The sequence below is a fragment of the Fulmarus glacialis genome, unplaced genomic scaffold, assembly GCF_000690835.1.
Source record: "Fulmarus glacialis isolate BGI_N327 unplaced genomic scaffold, ASM69083v1 scaffold12155, whole genome shotgun sequence".
Taxonomy (NCBI): Eukaryota; Metazoa; Chordata; class Aves; order Procellariiformes; family Procellariidae; genus Fulmarus; species Fulmarus glacialis.
Genome location: NW_009213679.1, coordinates 35,386 through 57,233, shown reverse-complemented (window position 1 = coordinate 57,233; position 21,848 = coordinate 35,386). Strand labels below are relative to the sequence as shown.

General features: G+C 37.6%; 1 protein-coding gene across 1 annotated transcript in view; it reads right to left on the bottom strand.

The window, feature by feature from the left end:
• Window positions 1-577: 577 nt before the first annotated feature.
• The window catches only part of TANC1 (tetratricopeptide repeat, ankyrin repeat and coiled-coil containing 1), a 55,906-nt gene continuing 34,635 nt past the window's right edge, over window positions 578-21,848 (bottom strand). The window contains exons 11-24 of the mRNA XM_009578278.1: window positions 20,983-21,590; window positions 19,470-19,578; window positions 19,129-19,251; window positions 18,012-18,248; window positions 17,199-17,381; window positions 15,154-15,232; window positions 11,418-11,551; window positions 10,790-10,913; window positions 10,511-10,686; window positions 7,847-7,979; window positions 6,895-6,986; window positions 4,484-4,630; window positions 2,838-2,938; window positions 578-1,949 (exon numbers count right to left, since the gene is read on the bottom strand). Of these exons, the coding sequence (XP_009576573.1) occupies window positions 578-1,949; window positions 2,838-2,938; window positions 4,484-4,630; window positions 6,895-6,986; window positions 7,847-7,979; window positions 10,511-10,686; window positions 10,790-10,913; window positions 11,418-11,551; window positions 15,154-15,232; window positions 17,199-17,381; window positions 18,012-18,248; window positions 19,129-19,251; window positions 19,470-19,578; window positions 20,983-21,590 (3,618 nt within the window). The remainder of the gene's footprint in view (window positions 1,950-2,837; window positions 2,939-4,483; window positions 4,631-6,894; window positions 6,987-7,846; window positions 7,980-10,510; window positions 10,687-10,789; window positions 10,914-11,417; window positions 11,552-15,153; window positions 15,233-17,198; window positions 17,382-18,011; window positions 18,249-19,128; window positions 19,252-19,469; window positions 19,579-20,982; window positions 21,591-21,848) is intronic.

The window sequence follows — 21,848 nt, the reverse complement described above, 5'->3', positions numbered from 1 at the left end:
ATTTACATGTCAAAACATGGCTGCTTATAGTTTACTCATACACAAATTAATTATGCTTCCTAAATGTACATCATGCAACCCAAATTAGATCCCACTAGAAAAGTGATAAAATACTTTGATTTAAAAAAAACCCCATACATATACAGATCTTATGCAGCAGATAGATACCTTTCTTAACACTGTTTTGAGAAGTAAGCACTTAAGCATTATAGAGGCACGATTATTATGTAAGTGGTGAGATGTAATATAACCAAAAGCCAAGATTAGAGCCCTACGTAAAAGGAAAGTCCTATTTAACAGTAAAAGGTAATGGAAAGGATTTCTCTGCTTGAGGTCCTAGTTTGGTGGACTGATGATCCCGATTGACTCTTTCTACACAAATTTGCTATTCCAGTTACTGTAACTGGCCTGTGATGGTAGGAACAGTTTAAAGTGGTTGTATCCCATTAAGTACTGGCCAACACGGACAGCTTACTCAAACTCACAAGTGACCAGCCAATCAGTATTTTGTATAGAAGTAATACCCTATGATGTTATAAGCAAAGTTTTTCAACCCTGTAAATATACAAAATAATATTTATACATTTGATTCAATGAATGATCGCTTTGGTTTTGTAGACGTGACAGGAGTTAGATGGCTTTCCTTATTGATGTGAGACTGCTGTTTTGGTACAGCATCTGGGTATAAATGTGAAGCTTGTTTAGGTGCTCTGTTGTCTTGACAGTGGGCAGGTATTTGGCACTTAAGCTCCTCGTGTTCCTTAGCTTGCATACCATTCTGGTTGCCATCTCCTGGCGCAGCACCACTAGAGGAAATTTTAGTTTGGTAGTGTTTGACTGAGAACTGCTCAAAATTTGAGGACTGAATGCCCCCAGAAGCAACATTTGTTGATAATCCATCCGGTGCCTGAGAGTGCCAAGTGCGACTGGATTGAGCGTTCTGCTGCTGAAACCTTGCAGTCTTATCCATGATTCCCATAAACGGGGTATTGCGAGGTCTGTGTTCAGCAATAATACCCTGAGCTTGGTTAACGTTATTCTCCTTGAGTCGAACGTCTGGGCCTAGCCCCTTAGTACTATCTGAAAAGCTACTGGCTGAAGTTAAGCTGCTGGATGAGCTGGCAAGAATCATACTACTGGATGGAGAACTAGAAGAGACACCACTGGTCACAGGACTTTGCTGCCTTGCTTCACTGAAATTCATTTGAGTAGGGGCTGTTAACCTGTCAGCGGTTTTAGACTTATTTGCAAAAGAATGAGAAGAGAGAGTCTCATTATGCTGTGAATGGGAACACTGGCTGGACATAAACTTCTCATTGTGCAGTTCAGAACCAGGACCTGTGGAAACACTTCCAGATGATAATGTGCTTGTTCCTTCCAAATGCTGGATTTTAGAGTGCCGGACTGGCAAGGGACTTTGGGGAAGATGCTGAAAAGATGATTGTGTCTTCGTATTACATTGACTGCTTCCCATTTTTGATCCAGGCTGGATGGAGCTCAGGTGCTGATTAGTTTTCACAATCTGTGCCTGCTTTGTCGGCTGCATGATCAACCCTGGCTCTCTCAAATATTTATTGCCTGTTCTGCTTTGAGGGGACACAGATCTAGCTTTCTGCTGAACACCTTCTTGAAGGGTCCTGCTGTATGATGAAGCAGCTAAGGAACGTTGCAGCCTTTGCGGAGAGGAAACAGATTCATCAGAGTGTGGCAGTTCTTCCTCCCTGTCTTGAAGATTAAAATTATCATTCACAGCTTGTATAATGCCCTCTTCCTCATTATCAGAGTTGGTGACTTGCTGTAGTAGCTGTGGAGACTGATGCTTCTGTTGCTGTGTTCTCTGGAACTGTTTGCATTCCTCTTCTACTCGAGCCAGGAGTCGTTTTATCTCTTGATTGCTAGGACACAGCTGTGTGGCTTCACGTAAGTCAGCAAGAGCAGCAAGTAGCTTTCTGTTTAGGGGAAGGGGGAGGGGAAAAAGTAAATTTAATAAAAACCTGGGGCAAATCTGCGTCTCAGGATTGCCTACTACTAATCCACCTCCACCACTGTCAAAGAACTATTCTGATTTGTCATCTCCTGCTGCAGGTGGTGACAATATAAGAACTGGATGTTCTCCAAACCAGGTGGTTCTTTCCTACAGTGAAAGCGCAGACCCAGCCCTAAACCCTTCCCCTTGTATCGTAACAGCTTTTTCAGGAAGGCAGCAGAAGTCTGCTGATAACACTAGGAACTGAAGCTTTGTCTCACAAGCCCTTTACTGTTATCTTCGGAGTAGGGAACTTGCTGAACTCCGCGTCATGACCGTTTATTGTTCTGCTTAGAAAAGACACGGTGAAGCAAAAAGGCTCCTCTCCCTATACTTCAACTATACCACTACAGTTCGGTATTTTTCCAGCTTAAAGAGATGGTTCCTCCTCTCTCCCCTTGTTTTTATCTTGAACTGCTAATGATTCAACATATCCTGTCCTATAAAAGCACCCAGTTATTCTCGGTAATAAATAATGCAGTGCTGGAGTTTGGTGGCGCACTGCTGACAACATTCTGCCGAGTCACGTGGAATAGCAGTCCTATTCACTCTTACACTTAAAATAATCCCACTTCATATCAATTTGTTACTTTCTGGACTGCCTAATAGTTACCTAAATGAGCATTCAATACTGCTTTTTTGGTTTGGTTGGCTTTAACTGATACAGAGACCTAATGCAGATGAAAAGTGCACAAGGAAAATAACTTTTTCTTTGCAAGTTCCAAATACAACTAGCTGAAAAGAAAAACAGTTATTGAAAGTGTTAGGAAGTTAAAAAAAATCTGTGCAGATGCACAGAATCAAACAGTACCTGCTGTTCCTCTTGGCTCTTGCTCTAGCATAATAGGCTTCGTAAGACTTGGGTTTCAGATCCAATGCTTTGGTAGCAAACTCTTCAGCCATACCAAAGTCCTAATAATTTAAACAAATGTACTCATTATACATTGACAATAAAAGACAGCTGCATACTCTTTATTCGTGGTACTGCTTCAGAAGTGCAGATAGCTTATGCAGTATAGAAAGCCACCTTTATCAGATAGCAAGAGCAGGTATTTTCTGAAAGACTGAAAACAGACCTCATTTTGCTAACCCTGTTTCTCCTGTCTAAGGGAAACCAGTTCCAAGGTAGCTAAAAAGCAATGTTAATATAGATAAGATATGGTTATTTTCAACCCAAATATGTTAAAATGTTAGAAGAGACTGCATATTTAGCAGGATAAATGACCACCTCAGATAGCAAGGCTTTAGAATGTGTTCTGAAAGAAGACTTAGAGAAAACCAAGAAAAATCAGGAAATGGGTTGGATTAGTCCGGAACTTTCTTTGGTACGGTAAGTGATATTTTTAAAGAAGAATTGCACTAGATGTAATATACTTGGTCTTCATTTAACAAGAACACTGAATAAGAGTGTAGTAAATTGTTGGTTAAGCCAAAGACTGGAATTAACAAAGCAGGTTTGAAAAGGGGGGCAAAGATGCCTATGGGGAAGATGAAGGCAGAAGCAAATCTAATTTTTGTAACAGCCATGCACAGCACAGGGTGTTCATGATACTGAATTACATCGAGCATGATGATACAGGAGGTTGGAAAGTATTAACACCCCAAAAAAGGTCCCGAGATATCACACAAGAGCAAAGTAATGTGATAAACTTGAGTTTTAGATGTAAGGTGATGCACTTCAGGATTAGCAAAATGTAAATGAGAGTTTATCAGTGGGATATGGTAAGAAACGCACACACATGCATACACATGCACTAGCTGGTCACAGAGCCACTTTCTGCTGTTAGTTTCATGCAACTGAAAAAGCCAATCTCATCTAGGAAGGCATCAGGAGAGAGAGTTCTAGCACAGAAAGGAAAGGATTAGTAGTGCTGTGCAAAGCAGCGGCAGAACTGCCTATGTAAAGTCCTGGACACCTATGTTCAGAAATTCTTCAAATTGGAGCAGATGCCAAGAACAACTTGGATGACTAGGAAATTAAGAAGTTACTGTTTGAAAGAAGGAACAGTGTAAGGTATATTCAGAAAATCAGAAGTTTTTGCTCTGATGGTCATTCAGGTTCTTATCAGCCATCTGATGCACTGGTGAAGGTACCAAGAAACAACTAGCACTCACAATACAGCCGTAGCAGTAGGTTATGCTGTATGATAACAAAGGGTAGTGGTGGTGGCATTTTCCATTTAGTCTTTTAAAAGTACCACAAACATCCAGCAGTTCATCATTCCAAAATAACTGGATTACACAGGAACAGCTATAATAGATCCCCCACAGCAACACGCCCTCATCTTACGAACTGTCCCCATTTGTTGACACAACAAAGCCCAATTATCAGGATACAGTGAAAAGGATTCTAAAATAGCAAAAATAAATGTCCAAGTACAAACTCAATAATGCAGTAGAATAGAAGTCTAAGATTGCCAATGTCAGAGAAGCAACAGATGAACAGCATGAGCTTACATTTGTTTTTCGGCGACATCTTGATAAATTTAGGTATAATGAAACTCTCAGCTCATTGAATGCTTTCATTTCTTCTCCAAATCCTTCCCTTGGAAACTTCCTCAAGGCATACTGATAGCGCTGTGCTGCTTCCTTCATCTTACCTTTCTACAAATTTAGGGAACAAGAGGCTTTTCACAAACTCTTAAAATTGCAATACTCTTGCAAAAAAAGCACATTTATATTTGACATCTACCAACAGGTGCTCTTCAAGTAGAAAACAGAGCCAGATTTAAAAAAAAAAAACAAACAAGAAAACCAGTATGGATTACACTTACACACAGACACAATGAGAGAACTTGCATGTTAACTAGCATTCATGTTTGTTTCTAAACTCATACCTTTAATGGTATTTCACCAGGATAATATTTCCATTAATACATACTACTTGTACCAGAAAAATTCATGCATATACAATTCATGTATGATACAACTCATTACTTATTTCTTTTTTTTTTTTTAAAACAGAGCAGTCAAATATCTGATGATGTAGTTGATTAAAACTCTAAGGCCTAGATGCTTCTAGTAGAGCATTTCCTTAATCAGGAATGGTGTTATCCTGAATCAGGTGGTGATACTGCAGAATAAGCTCTGGCAATGGAAGGGGCTGATGAGAGAGGGAGAAAGAGTCAGTACAACATTCAAACATGCAGTCCAGCTACTGCCAGGTTGACTCGGGTGTCTCAGCCACGATTAGTTGGGTGACTGAGTGCATGAATTCAAAGTAGTAAAAGGTCACTCTCCTACTGCTTAACAGAGGTTGAGTAAGAGAGCTAAACTGTCCCTCAGGACTACCTGAATGGTCCACCCTTGCATCGGAAATATTCAGACTCTGCAAGAGATGCTTGGAGAACATCTCCATAATAAACTGAAAATCCGAGACAGTTTTGCTAAAAACACTGAAATCCTCCTAGTATGATAAGAAAAGCAAATCTTTCAGTTGACAGGTGAAGAAATTTTTCTCTTTATGGATATTACAAGTTAATTTCTTTTCATAAACATTGGGTGTTTTTTATTATTTAATTCATCCTAACACTCAAAGTGGTCAAAATTTACTGTTGAACTTGGCAAGGAAAATATCTAAAGTTTATCTTATTTTCTTCAGCTGGAGAGCTGAAAAGTAGTTATTGCATACTGTGAGCACACTCAAATACGTGTTACTCTGCAAAATAACTATCCATTTAGAACACTTTGGCAAATAAATAAATCAAAGTATATTGGAAGAAGTTTAACAAGCTAAATGACAAACCATAGCTCTAGCAAGTCCATTCAAATTACTGTAATCAAATGAAGCACTCTAAAAATAGATACAAGCAGAGAATTCAACCTCTTGTAACAAATTGTAAAACGTATTAGTACCAAGTCCTGCCACGGTACTCTGTAGTCCTGGAGTCTAGGGAGGGTTCAAACCTGAGGAGCAACTTGAGGAGAAACTGAAGAAAATTAAGTGGTGCTGGCGACACGGTGGCACCTTCTCCCTGAACAACCAGTGAGTCGCGTTCAACACAGCGTTAGGAAAGGCTTCCCAGGGATGACAACTGCCTTTGTAGCATAGAATCTGCTATCCTTTAGTTGAAAGATGTCCCATGCTTAAAGGTAACTGCTTGGATATAAAGCTCTAAACCCATTCCAGGATCAATAAACTTGATAAATTATCCATATGTATTCATAAGACTCCTATACAGAATTTGGGAGAATCTAAGCAGGTCCGCCCTGATTCATGACGGCAAAGTCTCAAGGGTCTCTCTTCTGTACTATGCAAAGCCATTTGATATAGAACAAAGATCAGAGATAAGGTGGCAGATATTTGAGGGCCCTTATAAAAAACCTTGTAGCTAGGAGAGACTTTGAATGATGCTTTTGTAAGCCATTCATCACTGCTGCACTAGTGAAATAACGCAGGTGTATCACACAGTTTACAAAAATAATTCCAGTCTCTCTTCTGAACAATATATCACCACTAGTAAAAAGAATGTATCAAAAGAGCTGTCACTTTCCTCATTATATATTTAAATAGCACACAGAAGAGCACTATTCTGAAGAAAAGGATGTCACAATTCAACAAGGCACTTTTCAAACGAGCACCTTAACATTCTGAGTTGCTCTTAAGAAGCAACTGACTGCTACAAATGTTCACAGAGCGACTTGCTCAACAGAAAGAAAATGTACTTAATATTTATTTATTTTACATAGGAGTTTTCAATGATTCTTTCCCAGGGCTCTCAAGATTTCTTGGTCTCGTTCCCAACATGAGAGGATGTGCAAGTACACATCTTGTTTGAACAGAAAAGGAGGTATGAAGAACTTTAATCTACCTTCAGACAGAAGTCCAATTACAAGGTTCTGCTATCAGAAAAAAAAAATCTACCTACTTTGTACAGTATATTTCCTTCTTCCATCAGTTTCTGCAGCAGAATAAGGAGAATATCGGGTTTTGAGGTGGCCATTGCCCATGCTGCATTTCCTGCAAGTTAAATTTTAAGGATCTCTGACAAAAGGGAAGAAAGTGTGTTTCTGATATCTATTCACACTAGAAAGCCTAATCCTACTTCAGTAGATATTCCACAGGGATATTATTATTATTATTATTATTACTACTACTACTACTACTATTATTGTGTGCACATATATTTGAAAGACGTATATATCCATACCTGCCCCCCACCACCCCACATAGACAGCAGCCAGATACTAAATGGTCTGATCCATTTTACACCTGGTCTAAAGCCAGTATAGGACAGTATGAACGTCATGGTAAAGTTCGGGCCTAAATAAGGATCTGTATTTGATCACACTTAGTACCCAAATAATAATAAATGATGATTTAAAGGTACTATAGATTCAATAATTATCATGTACACAGCTGCACCATCTACTTGCCTACTGATAATACAAGATTTGGACATATACTTTTTGCCCACCCTTTGCAAAAATGTACAATTCTATAATTTATTAAAAGAATGTTATTTAAATGTAAAACTTAATCTAAATTGTTAATAGTGTCAGTACTAAGTATCACTAATAGCATAATCATCATTTTCTTGTTTAAGTATGTCATGATAGAGTAACCACATAAAGACTGACTCCTCCATCAACATACAGGGTAGAATAAAATTACTTGCATTTCCTCACTTCTGAAGTGAGTCTTGAGTGTCTGCCTTTAAAAGAAAGAGATTAGTTTCTCTTGAGCGGGCATCTGCAAACCATACAACCTGCAAAAATCTAGTGTGTATTTCAAGACTTATTTATTTAATCTACTTCACAGTAATTCTAGCAGAGCAGATATTCAGTTGTTTCTCTTGAGTATAGGACAGTTTTACTAACCTAGTTTAGCTCCTTTTCTCAGTAGCATAACCACTACTGACGTATTACGACATCCAATAGCTCTGTCCAGGGGCCGCATGCCACTGTGGTCAACATGCTCAATCATTGCTCCTTTCTCTACCAAATACTGCACCTGTGAAAAGAAAAAAACAAGCCTTGTAACATTATTTTTGGTAGGAGAGGCAGAATCTTCCCTGAAGTATACTGAGTATACACTCCAGAGTATGCTAAAGCCATTTTAAATCCAGTGAACTGAATCCATTGAAGACAACACAGCATGGGAATACTATCAAACTGCACCGAAGAGCTGCAGTTAAGGAATTAAAAAAAAAAAAAACAACACCCAAAGTCCTGGAAGTACCTGTGTCAGAAAAACACTAAGACCAACACATTATGCTTATTGCCTCCTTTGTTCATATTCCGCATGCCAATATGCAGACACAGCCACTCAAGTATAAGGGCAGTAAGCTCAGATGAAAATGGAGTAGCAGCACAGGCCCTGTGGTTTCAGCTTCAAGTACACCTGACACTACAATGACAAGCATGAAGTGCAGTACCAGAATATGCTCCTAGTATAGGACACAATGCTATACAAATACAATAAACAGAAAATACAGAGACTACTATGCTGTAATGCGAGATATTTAAAAAATTCTAATTAACAGTGTAAAGACAAGTTAAGGTGCTGAGGGACCACTTCTATACGAAGAAAAACACATTTGTAATTTTATTCATTTCTTAACCATTTATTACTGAAGTCTAACGCTGCAGTTGGACATAAATGCAACAAACATGAAGTGCAGCAAGGGCAAATAAGAAAGTTTAAGAAAGCAAAACAAGCATGCCAGACACCATCAGCTTCCACCACACATTCACCAAGCATCCAGAGCAACAGAGTAATTCTAGTAATTGTCCATCAGCAATACTAATTAAAAATGCAATATATAGGAAATGACAGCGATGGCAGGTTTGATATAAGCAATAGTTCTTTCACCTAACCACTGCTTGCCCCAATGCGACTGGCAGTAATCTAGTATGGAAAGAGGTATTAGCAATCCTTCCCACCGACAGGCCCCCACGACCCACAGCTGCTGGCCTGCTGAGTGATCTCCTAATCAGTATTATTCCACCTTTGTCTGTTGCCCTAGCACAAAGATCAGGCTGTTCAGCCATACGAACCGCTGATGTGGCCAGTCTATCAGGTGAACTGGCAGTCTGTACTACTCCAATGCAATAACCTACAGTAAAAGTATGTACAGGAGTCTGGATATTCCTCATTCCCAAGCAGGAAAGAAGTCCCTCTTCAGGTACCCAATGTTACCTAGAAACACCTGCATGGGCAGGAATAGCTCTGTGATGTGACTTCTGAAACCTGTTAAAGCCAGTACAGAATTTAAGGGCTTATTTATAATTTCAAGTTAATTCTGACTAAGGGTGAATGGGACTTAAAGTGCTATAGCAAGTTATACTGTATGGCAGCATTTTTATTCAAGAACTGCTGTTTTGAAACAGGATGTTGTATATGCAAACTCTAGAAATACAGAAGCTAGCGAGGCTGCATATGCTATTTTTTCTAGTTCCCTGGTGAACTCTTGGATCTTTACATGCAGACATGAACAAGCCCTTCCATGCAGTTTGCGGAAACTGCATTCCTATCTGGTCAGGCTTCTGAATTGTGCTTAATTACCGAGTTTTGAAGCATCAGAACAAAATCACTGCAAAAATCTGTGATGTTAAAAATACAGAGGATTCTAAACCATAGACTTTAAACTTACTGTATACTTTTCTTATTATACTTATCTCAGTTACAGGCATGGTCCATTTCAGATTCAGACAAACTTCACCTAAAATGCCTTATATTCTTGCATTGTAACATTTATTATAGAGGAAGAAGGTAGTATGTGAGAAATGTACAGGACGGAAAAAGGAAGTTCAGTTTTGTCCTATTTCTGAAATGACCTGTGGAACAAACTGAATTTACACCTCAAGCCTTGTATTTCCACATAGATAGACTGGATAGTAACACCAAAATGTGCTCCGTGCCATCTTCACAAGATGAAAAGCGTAAGGATTTCTAACAGTTCTCTCCCTGTCATGTAAAGCATGTAAGATACCTATCAAAGACACGTAATGCTGCCTTATGATGGAGAAGCAAAATCTTCCTGCATTTCATCTATTCTGGCAATATTATTCTTCTTCGTACATCTCTCACTTGGGGTCTCTGTTCCACTAAGACACCCAACTGACTGGGACCCTGTCAGGTTACCTCGATGGGTTTGCAGAGGCTGAAAAAAGGTATTTTCCTTTCATATCCCCCAGGCTTTTTTTTTTTTTTTTTTTAATTCCAGTTCATCCAACACAGAAATTGTAAATGCTACTTTTTATTGAGATTTAAAACACTCACAATGAAGTACAACAGCACACTGTAAAACATAACAGCATAATGCTGGACTTTATCACAACTACCTTGGTACTAAAACCTTATCTAGAAAATGCTTTTCTGAGTAAACACTTGCACTGCAGTCAAGATGCTAGCAGCGTAAGCATCTTGGCTACTTCCTCAAATTTCCTTCCTATTTTGGTTGGTGATATTTTTTCTAAGCTTTGTTTTATATTAAGAAAATTCAATACATGCTTAGTTTTTCTACTGTTAGTTCTACTTACAATATCAGCATCTCCATAAAAAGCTGCCAGGTCTAGGGGTGTTCGTCCATTTTTGTCTGTCTGATCAGTTGTTGCGCCTTTCTCAAGTAAATACTGAACCACTTCCCTGTGGCCTTTCAGACATGCCCAGCTCAAAGCTGTCAGTCCTTCTTTGTCCAGAGATGAAATAGTTGCACCTGTAAAATGAAAACGTCCTGTTTAATAAGCAAAATTACCTAACTCACACAGATGCAGTCTCTGGTACAGCTGTGCATCCTTGAACCACTACTTATTTTCTACCTTCAGAAAGCAGAAATTCCACAGTGCTCAAATGTCCTTCACAAGAAGCCACCATAAGTGGAGTTCGGCCTTGCTTGTCGCTTAAATTCACATCAGACCCATGCTCCACTAGAAGTTTAGCAATCTGAAATAGAAAATAGCAATTTAAAAATAAATTGGCAGATTTAAATTTTAGCCACCATAGCATGAACTTTTAAAAACGAGGACTAAGGTTTTATAGCAATCATTGAGAAATCCTCTGCAACTCAAGTCTTGACTGTTTGCAGTTCAGGGCCTTCTCCTGGCAGGAGTGGCCAGCATGAGGAAGGCTCCTGACTCTAAGGTTCTCTCTCCATTAATACAGAAGCAGTATAGAGGATCTGAAATTGCCTCTGTTCTTGGCCTAGGAAATAAAATATTTTAACTCCCATGTATTATTTTTCAGGTGTACTATAACTAAGGTTGTCATGCAGCCGATGTACTTTCAAATACTTTGTATCACTTCAAATTACTTAAAAAGTGACATCTCTTTGAAGTTGATGCAAACACGTATAGAAAATTTACACTAATTTATTACAGGACTAGAGATGGGCGGAATCAAGGACTGCTTCCCAAAGGAATCCATTTAATTCACAAAGATGTGTCAGACCTGCCAGTGCCCCTGCCGTACTGCACAGAAGAGTGGAGGAATCCCCCTCCTATTAGCTCTCGTCACAACTGCTCCATGTTCAAGAAGTAATTCGCAGACTTCCAGTTTTCCTCTTCCTGCAGCAGCTGTCAGGGCTAAAGAAAGCATTTATCATCAACATCATCATCTCGTAGCTGTTTTACCAAATCTTTTGACACACGAACATTATATGAGTGTTACTGAATCCCCAATTTTTTCAACTCAGCTGCTCCATAAGATTTTCATAACGATTTTCAAATGAATTAGTCGGAATCAGGTTAAGTCAGTAAGCCACAGACATTCTCTGGTAAATAAAAAGATGGTTCTCAAAGATTTGTATCATGTGATAGCTTTCAGGTTAAAAGGAATCTTTACGAAAATTTTGGATAAACCTGACAGCCTGAGCCAGTTTTAGTTCCTTTTTCATTAATCACTTTTTTCATTACAAGAAAGCTTCATCTCTTTCCATCAGACCCTTGCCAAAGGTGAAGATGACAACAGTTCTGGGATTCAACAAAAGGGACTGTAACTCAAGTTTCAGGAAGTACTGTTCACTGGATCCCTAGCGGCGATGTATTACCAAATATCAGATACTTAGATCTCTGCAGAAAGTCTGTGTCTTGGACAATTTAGCTTCATTCTGTACTATTTCCTGTTTTTCATGGTGAAAAACACAGTAGGTTATCAATCAATAGTTCTAATTCCTGTGTGTTAGCGCTTGCTCTAGACTTCAAGGGATTACTGTACATTTTCCAGTACACAAGAGACATAAACATTCTAATTTGCCTTAAAAATCTTTTTTGAACTCAACAGTGTATGTTGTCAAGAGCGAATGCTCTTGACCTCTATCTAAAATGCAGTCACCTTGCAACTTGTAAACAGATAGGTACTACTATCAGAAGACACCTTTTCAGCCCTGGCTGAAAACACCAGAGTATCGCAATTGCATGCACACCTGCACACACTGGCGACGGAGCAGTCCAACACAATATAGTAGCAAATGTGTCCAGTTACCACACTAATAAAATCATTGATATGATCTTTATTTTAGACATTCATAAGATACAAACTACTGCACATATATGTTCACAATATATAGCTTATGAGGAAGCAGGTAATTTCCACACATTCAGCACTAATATTTTGTGACTCTACTCAGTACCATAACGCGTTGCTGTAAGGCTATATATTTAAACAACTTGCCACCTTCTCCTATAGCCTATTATATATACTCCTTGCTTTTCACTGTGACACTCATTGAAGCTTGAAAGGAAATTATTTTCCCCATCATGATTTTTCCCCCCCTCTTCCCTTTGGCTTGCATCAACTTATTGTGTGTTTTAAATGGAGCTTGAAATTAAAATGTATTGTTTTTTTTTTGTTGTTGTTTGCGGTGAAGCATCATCACTAATGTTAACACTAGAAAATGAGTTCATGTGCTAACTTCTGCAAGAATCAGCAAAGGACTCGCCCCTCCATTTTCTACATCCTACTACCGTATTATTTTCCAATAAGAAGTGGGTCAAATTGTGAATTTCTTGTTACTCATTTTTTAGCATTTTCAAACATGAAAAAGTAAGATTTTTAAAAATTCCAACGGATGCTGAAAGTAAATGAAATTACAAACACTGCAGGAAGTAGTAAATTCGTTTTTTTTTTTTTTAACAACAACATCTAACCCATTCACTCTTCAGTCACTGATACTTCACTATGTTAGTTACATCAACTGTTCAGATCTGAACAACTGGAAAGTAACTGTTACAGATGTCAACATCAAACATATCTTGTTCAAAAACTTCTCACATTTTTAATTCTGTCAGTACCAGCATTTTAGCTCATGGTGTAATTAACATTACAGAAGCAATATAACTGCCTATACCTTATCCAGGTATAAGACGACTAAACAATTCCTCCAGTCAGCTTAAACAACATCAGGACCAAACCCTGCTCAGGAATTCCAACTATTCTATTCAAAAGGATCACCTCTGATATGCTTAACAGTACTCTGCAAAAGTTGAGAACAGCCAAAATGATGCTATTTTCTATCACTTTTACTAGACAGTAAGTAATGCTCCAAATTAGCTAATCTGTATAGAGCATATGAGGCTGGAAAAACATCTCAGAGATGTCTTTAACCTAAGATCATCTTTTCCAAGTAAGACATAGTAATGTGGATTTTGAAAAGGGTAAACTAAGGAAATTTAGAAAATGGGCTTAAAAGTCTCCCCAGCCCTACGTCCTCTCATTTCATACGTTACGTGACTTTTTTTATCTGTTCCACTTTAATTTGCTATTTAACTTGCCTTGAACCCATATTTCATACAGACATGGCTTTCAACTACATTAATGTGATAAAAAATATTGGGAATGGCAATGATGAGCTCTAGCTGTCTTTCCCTCTAAAAGACTCACAATACAAAATTGAAACAGCATCCACAATGAGCAGAACCAACTTAGGATTCAAGTAGGTAACAGCAGTACTAACATATGAACAGAAACAAGCTGTTCCTGAACATGTTACTATATGAAAAGGAATGATCTTCAAGGTTGTTTATGCTGTTTCAAGGTGTGATGGACTTTCCCTTTTTAAAACAGGCACTCACAAAACACACTGTTCCTCACTCCACTTGCCTCATACTTCTAAGTTCCATATCATAATCCCATTTACAAAATAGACAGCAAAGAACCATGCAGTCCAATGCAAATGTAAGTTCACCCACACATGCAAAACTGTGACGATTCCAGCAGCATATAAATTAGCATCCTTTCCACATAAATTTTTTTACGTTCAATAATTTCATTCAAAGCTAATCCCGTGGCTATCCTGACACATGTTTTTCCTGTCCCAAACTTACTACTCTGTTTCTCAGAGAGCACAAAAGTGCCACAGGGAACTGCTCGTAGTTCTCTGGACTCGGACCTTCACCTCCATCACAAGTCAGGACTGCATAAGGAAGCACTTACTTAATGAGTAACGATTCTCAATGCATTAAGCAAGAATTTCTATATAAAACATTGACAAGAAAATATTAAAGGAAAATTAATTTAGAAACAGATGTACGTTTTTTGGAATTAATTGGATTTTTAACAAGAGTTTTGTACATGCACAGAAATAAAGAACATTTGCTTCTCCAGTATGTGAAGAGACTACTGACAATCATTAAAAGAGACTCTTTTCCCAGCTGCTTGTGCAACCTCAGCTGTTCAAATGAAATCGAGATGCTACTCATATGGTAAAACAGGAAAACTTTCAGCTGCAGGCTGCACAGTTTACAGTCTGTCTTTAAAAAAACCCCTAGCATTTCCCATACATACAAAGGCATGTCTTTTCATCCATTGCCTAATTAGAACAAATGAGGCAATTGCCTAGCATTTCCTGCAAACAGATGAGATTTAAAAAAAAAAAGTTCTCAAACAGATAATCCTATGAAATTCTACACTGAAGCTTGAAGCACTTTATTTCCACAGACAATTTTCAATTTAATTAGAAAGTCAGTAATTTACAGAAATTTAATATAAAATAACTCTTCTTTTCCATACATGAGATGAGTAGATTTAGTAAGTTAAAAACTCTATACTTACGCTTATAAATTGCATTTTATTATTGAAACTGGTATTTTCCCATTACTTTTATCACAGAAGATTAAGTTTAAACAATCAAAATTAAAAACTCTTACTTCTTCTAATTCTAATTAGGGAAAATATGAGAAAGGAATACCTGTTTCTCCCCACAAGGCATCCGTGTCATTGATGTCTATTTCATGTTCCTTTTCAATTGTCAAGATGTAACAAACCACCTGTCAAAAACAGTTAGCAGAGATGTAGTGAGTCACAAAAAACACCTGCAAGATATAGCAACAGGTAAAAGATTTAAAACAAGTGAGTGCTTTTCCCTTAATGCATATGAATCACAGAAAATTAATATTGTTCATAATCCATCAAAGTAAGTTCAGTATGATTTTTAGTATGACTTGAAGATGACTGAATGTTATTGAAAGCAGTTTAAAAAAAGCCCAGTGCTCTTCTGTTAATTGGTTCAGGGTGTTTTACATTATTATGATTTAATGAACTCCTATGTGACCTACGTATACCAGAATAATCAAGACAAACAATGCCAAAAATAAAAATAATGCATCCCAGTTCAGCAAGGAAATTCCATACTGTCTAAAATGAAGGGAAAAAAGAGAATAATTTGCATACATATTGTAAAATAGGGATTTCTATGTTTTTCCTTTTACATTGTTTATATCTTAGCTGTTTTTCAAAATTTCTTCACAGAATGGTTTAAGCATACATTGTTAAATGCTAATTTTTAAAACTTGAGACAAGTTATAAATAAAGTTTTGCTATGCTTTTATTTTATTAAGGAAATCTATGTTTTGTAACCACCTGCTAGTAAAAGATTATTAAATTAAAACCTCTTCTACTGGCTATTTTAAACAAATTTTCTAATGGGGGCACATGGTCACTGAGACTGCAGCAAGCAGGTAAGGGAGCAGAATCACACCAACAAAAGGTTTGGATACTATGGGAAAAAGCAAAGGTAGGAAAGCAGAAAACATACGGGTATTTTCAGGCTATGAGAAGTGTTGTATACAATGTATGGAAAATCCTAAAATTCGAAATGCTAGAATATAATTTATTTAAAATTCATGAAACACACAGGCCTTTTTTCTAGCTAAGAAGAATTAAGCTTTTTATTGTCCTAAAAATAGAGAAAAATAGACATTTTCAGGTAAGAGTAAGTATTTATGATTAATGTGATCTATTTTGCTGATATTCAGGAGTTGACTGCTTTTATTTCATCAGTGGATAGCAAAGAACAACTTTATGAAAGTGAAGGAATTATCCATTAATTCAAGTTAATCATAGTTCAGAATCCTCAAGCTTATATTGTGAGACAGTCATGGCTTATATATAATATAAATTAATTGCACATAGACATTTCCATGTTTGAATCGTAAACAACTTCAAAGATCAGATTCTTGATCGTATAGCAATTAAAAAAAATAGATTTAAAAGAAGTAAATATTGAAATGGTTTTACTGAAGAGATTTTAAGTTTCCACTTTTGGCACATCACTTATAATACATACACAGGAAATTCCATCAGCCTAGTATGATCTTTATTCAAGTATCTTTACTTACTGATTACTTTTATATCACGGTTAAGATCTATTTTCCCAATGAACAGAAAACATACTTGTATTATCTAAATACTTAAGTATTTTGAGTATTTCTTACGCGTTTATTTTTATTGTTCCTTTTACTGAATAATACTGTAATGCTGACAAACACTTCTTTTAATGTTTACATGCACAAACCCAAATTTCTGTCTGAAGAAACATCGAGCTGAAATAAGCCAAAGTCTTGTAAGTTGACAGGTGCATCAGGTTAAAAAGTTAAGCATGTGCAAGTATGTGTAATATACAATTTGTTATACTATGGAAAAAAAAATTCAACCTGAAGTAGAAACATACTAGGGTGGGTCACTGATACAGAATATCATTACCACTAAAGACAACTTCCAAGGAGAGTGAGGAAAAAGTAGACAGAAAATTATATGTAAACAAAACCTGAAGCAAATAGTATTATTGGATAATTAACCACACCATTTAAAACAGCTGCTAAGAATGCATACTACTTTAAACATCAAGTTTCAATAGTTCTGCTTTCCAAACCTCTTTTAAAAATAGCTGCAAGCAGTGTTGTACAATTCTGATGAATTCAAACAGATCTGGAAATATTTGAACTATCAACCTACCTGACAGTGTCCCATACTGGAAGCTGCTGTTAGTGCTTGCTGCAGCGCGTGGCTTTTTCTTAGTGAATTTTGTTCTTGGGAAGGAGTTATCCAAACATTGAGCAAGTATTCAAGGATATCACAATGCCCTCTCAATGCACTATGGACTAAAGCACACTGGCCTTTCTTGTCTACATAGTCAGCCTGCATTGGAAAAAAAAAAGCTCAAAGTTAAAAAGTCTAGTGAAAGGCCATGAAGAGAAGCTCCTGAGCACTGCAAGAGAGCAAATGTCATTTCTATCTTCAGGAAGAGCAAGAATGAAGATCTGAGGAATTAAAGGCCAAACAGCCTCACCTGGGAAGGTGATGGAGAAACTAATCCTGGAAACCATTTCCAAACACATGAAGGACAAGAAGGTGATCAGGAGTAGCATGGGTTTACAAAGGGGAAATCATGCTTAACCAACCCGACAGCTTTCTACAATGAGCTGACTGGCTTGGTGGATGAGGGGAGAGCTGTGGATGTTGTCTACCTCAGCTTTAGTAAGGCTTCTGACACTGTCTCCCATAACATTGTCATGGACAAGCTGATGAAGCACAGGTTACGTAAGTGCACAGTGAGGCAGACCCAAAACTGGCTGAACAGAGGGGCCCAGAGGGTTGTGATCAGTGGCACGTGGAAAATGCTTCATGGAAGTCTGTGTAGATGATCTGGACTCCCTGCCCCAAGTCTATGTGTGTTAATTATATAATTACGTAATCAATGGCAGTCGTCTTAGGCCTTTGCATGATTTTTTTGGTTGCAAACATTGCAATCTTTGTGCATCAGCTTACCTTTGCACCTTTTCTGCACAGCAGTGAAACTATGTTCATGTGACCTGCAGCAGCTGCGTAACTAAGTGCTGTCATCCCATTTTCTGAAGTTCCATCAATAGCAGCTCCAAATTCTAGTAAAAGAGTGACCACCTCTTCATGTCCAAGGTGAGACTGAACACACAGCACTGGAGCATTATTTAGTACTTCAGTCCTATAATTCACATTTGCTCCTGCCAAGATCAGCAGCCGACTCACCTAGAATTTAATTTAAAGAAAACAATTTTTTCTTCAGATTTATCTGAATTAATAAGAGACTTTAACATCTTGATTCAGGTTACTCCCTAATTTTGATGCACATTTTATTGGCAGACATCGACTTTATCACATATATACAACATGAAAGTTTAAAATCATCTGTTAGCAAATAAATTATTGTATTACTGAACTACGTACTCCTAATACAAGACTCACCTCTCCCCTGAAACTCACTACTCTGTCACCACAATTTCATCTGTTCTAACAGTAGGATTTTTGAAGGTGTGACTTGCTACTACTCTGCAGATTTATGTAACTGTCTCCATTACCAGAGAACCAGATTGCATAAAAGCAATCTTAAAAAAATTGTAAGAGCATGCGTGTGCAAATTTCCAATCAAAAGGCTTAGCAGTTGGCTAAAATTGCAACTTGTCAACTTGGGTCTCCCTATCCATAATCCAGGGATTCAAATAATAGTGCAAAGGTCTGGCATTTTACATCCTTTCACTCTCACAGTATTTCCCCTTTTACAATTTCCTTGATACTTCCCCATACAAGAAAATATGGCTGAACTCCGCCCAGCAAATCAGGTGGTACCTCTGACACCCTGAAGATGCATCCGTACACTTATCTATGCTACAGAGCACGGTTACATCAGAATCATGGTGAAACCCTTCTTTCCATCAAAACTATCAAGGAAAAATGAATTGGACTTTAACAACAGCTTAAAAAAGTACATGAAGACTTGTTATAAAGGAGTTCAGTTACAGATGCATAGTGGTGGCTTTTCTTCTTCACATTAATTTCAACATTCATCAACAGAGTTACAGCAACAGTGGCAGATGAAGCACTGATTGTACATGAATGCTTATTTTCTTACCTTCACATTGGGTGTATAGATGTTTCTCAGAGAAGCAAGAGCTGCAGACAGTCCATCCGTACTATAACCAATCCATAGGGCTTGAAGATGACTGGAAGAAATTCCAGTCCTTTTACTGAGACCCTAACAGAAATGGTATAACAAGAAATCTCTCTATAGGATTAGAAATACTATTTATATATACATCTCATCAGTATAAAGAGAAGTAACAATTTTGTTTGTTAGCACTACCAAGTATTTTGCATAAGCTTCTAGTAAATTATTAAAGCAACTCAGAGGAGAATCTCTAAGACACACCCATATAAATAAATCATAAAACCTATTAAAGCTGTAAGTTTTACCTTAAAAATGTGAGCTTTAAGTATATGATGACCAAGTTCCATAGTTTGTTGGCGGTTTAACTTTCCCTCTTGTCGAGAAAACATGAAAGCCAGTAGAGCATGTCCATTCCTAGCAAAAAGGATTAAGAGAGAACTGCTTTTATAACTATACTTTCAGTAAATATCGTAACACATCTATATGCCTGTCATAATAGCTCAACTTCGTCTGACTACTGAAACATACCATTACACCTCAACAAAATTCTTTCCATAATGAAATAATGCAAAGAGAAAAAAGGCAAATTTAGAAGTTGAAACACACACCTAGTCTTTCTCTACTGCCACCTCACAAGAGGCCCACGTCAGAACCAATGCAGTTTTGGACACCAATTTGCATACTGCTCCCCTTTTGCCTTGTTTCATCTCACAGTCAGAAACTGCAGGTACCCCAGATAAAACCAAATCCTTTCAGAAGCAGAAGATCTGAGTCCTTTTGGAATTTGAGATAAAATGGGTATTTAGTAATTCTACATCTACATTAATCGGTGGTCAGTGTTCTAGGAAACAGTGGAAATGGCATAACCCTGAGAAAACAAGGTTATCACATACTATACAGTAATCAAACTATATACTGGAACTGAACAATTAACTATATGCTAATCAGACTATTCATCTGCGGGATGAAGTTGTGGGGGGCTTCTCGACCCATCTTCAGAAATTTCTGAACAGAACTTTTCAAAAATGGAAGCTTTAAGTAAGACTGGGCAACACGCTGCCTTCTGTTAGAGCATGCACTGTGCATCAGGTATTCAATGGGCCCAGGGTGCAGCCAGCAACGTCGAAAAATGGTAGGGGCCAAACAGTCTGCAACCCTCGTAACTCCACCTACCGAACCATTTTTGTTAGATCTGCTCGAAAGCACAGGGAAGTCTTGGGTCAGTGATAATTTTAAATGTCAGCATTATTTATTCTTTTGTAAAAACAAAAAAACCCCTATAACCCTGAAGAATATGAAAAAAATGGAAGATGCAGACTGCAAGAATGTGTATGTACAATAACAGCTTATTGTCTCCAATTTAACTACTTCATGCTCTCTAAGTCAAAGAAGGTGAGATGGAACAAACTGAAACAATGCCACAAGGATATAATTACAGAATGAAATGTCTTAATATTTTTATGTTTAGAAGAGCCCAAACGATCTGCTCTTTCTATTCCTGCACTCTAAATAGACAAGGTGTTGCTGCACATAATTCTCAACAATTTTGCTACATTAATAACAACATAATACTCTCACTTCCCCACGAAGGTAGCAAAGTCAAATGCAAATTTGCGAATTCTACAAAGTCAATTATGCATTGTGACCTCTGATACTTCTGGTCAAGTCTACCTCTAAATATATAAAAGTTTTCCTTTTGGAAAAAATTAAGCGTGCTTGTGTTTTAACATTACTCTCTCCTCTCACCAATTGTTGCAACCAATTATATAAAACATAATTGCAGTTATTTGAACATGATTTACTGCAGGTTTCATTTACCTTGGCTCACATAAGAAGTCAGTATTTTCACCGTCTGCTCTCCAAACAAGCCATTCTCTGAAGGAAGGATGGCAGAACATACGTGTTTTGTCACGTCTTTTTATCAGAAAACATGAAAGGGCTTCCATCCTTTGGCTGAAGTCTTCCCATTGTTGTTCACCATTTATTTGGCCTGCATTAATAGCTTGGAAAATCTGGTCATCTGTCATGGGATGTAGGGATGCCAGTGCCACATTTAATATTGGCAGGGCTCGCTCAAAAGAAGAGTTTGTCATGAACTTCATATTGCACTGAAGTAAGTACAGTTCTGATAGAGACACTGGAACAACCTTGTAGCTTGCACTTTTGATTACTAAGTGACCTTTTTGGAAAAGATCCAGAGTGAGTTTCAAATAGAGGTAAGATCCCAGGCTTCTCATGATCAGGTGGTTACTCACTTTCCCAATAATAGCTGCATCAGCTTTTCCATTTAAAGATATGTTGTTTATAATTTCCTGGCTGTTATTAATTCTGTACTGAATATAAGCATTCAAGTCATCATGAATTTCTTTGTTGTCTGGAAAATTGTCCAGGGATATTGCCATAAAGGGCAGTGAACTTACTACTTCCTATGAAGGGGAGAGGGGAAAAAAAAGAAAGAAAAAAAAAAACCACACAGGCATTACAGTATTCCAGCACTGAAAACTCAACAATGCATCTTTGCTACATTTCTTTTCTGTAATGAGTACCAGACAGATTAAAAAGAAATTCAGTATCTCTGCGATGGCTTTGTGAATATTGTCCCCTGACAACAGGTAGAACAGTTTTTCTACATTTCATCGTTTTTCATAGGAAGGTCTCAAATATTTTACCTACCACGTTCAGCA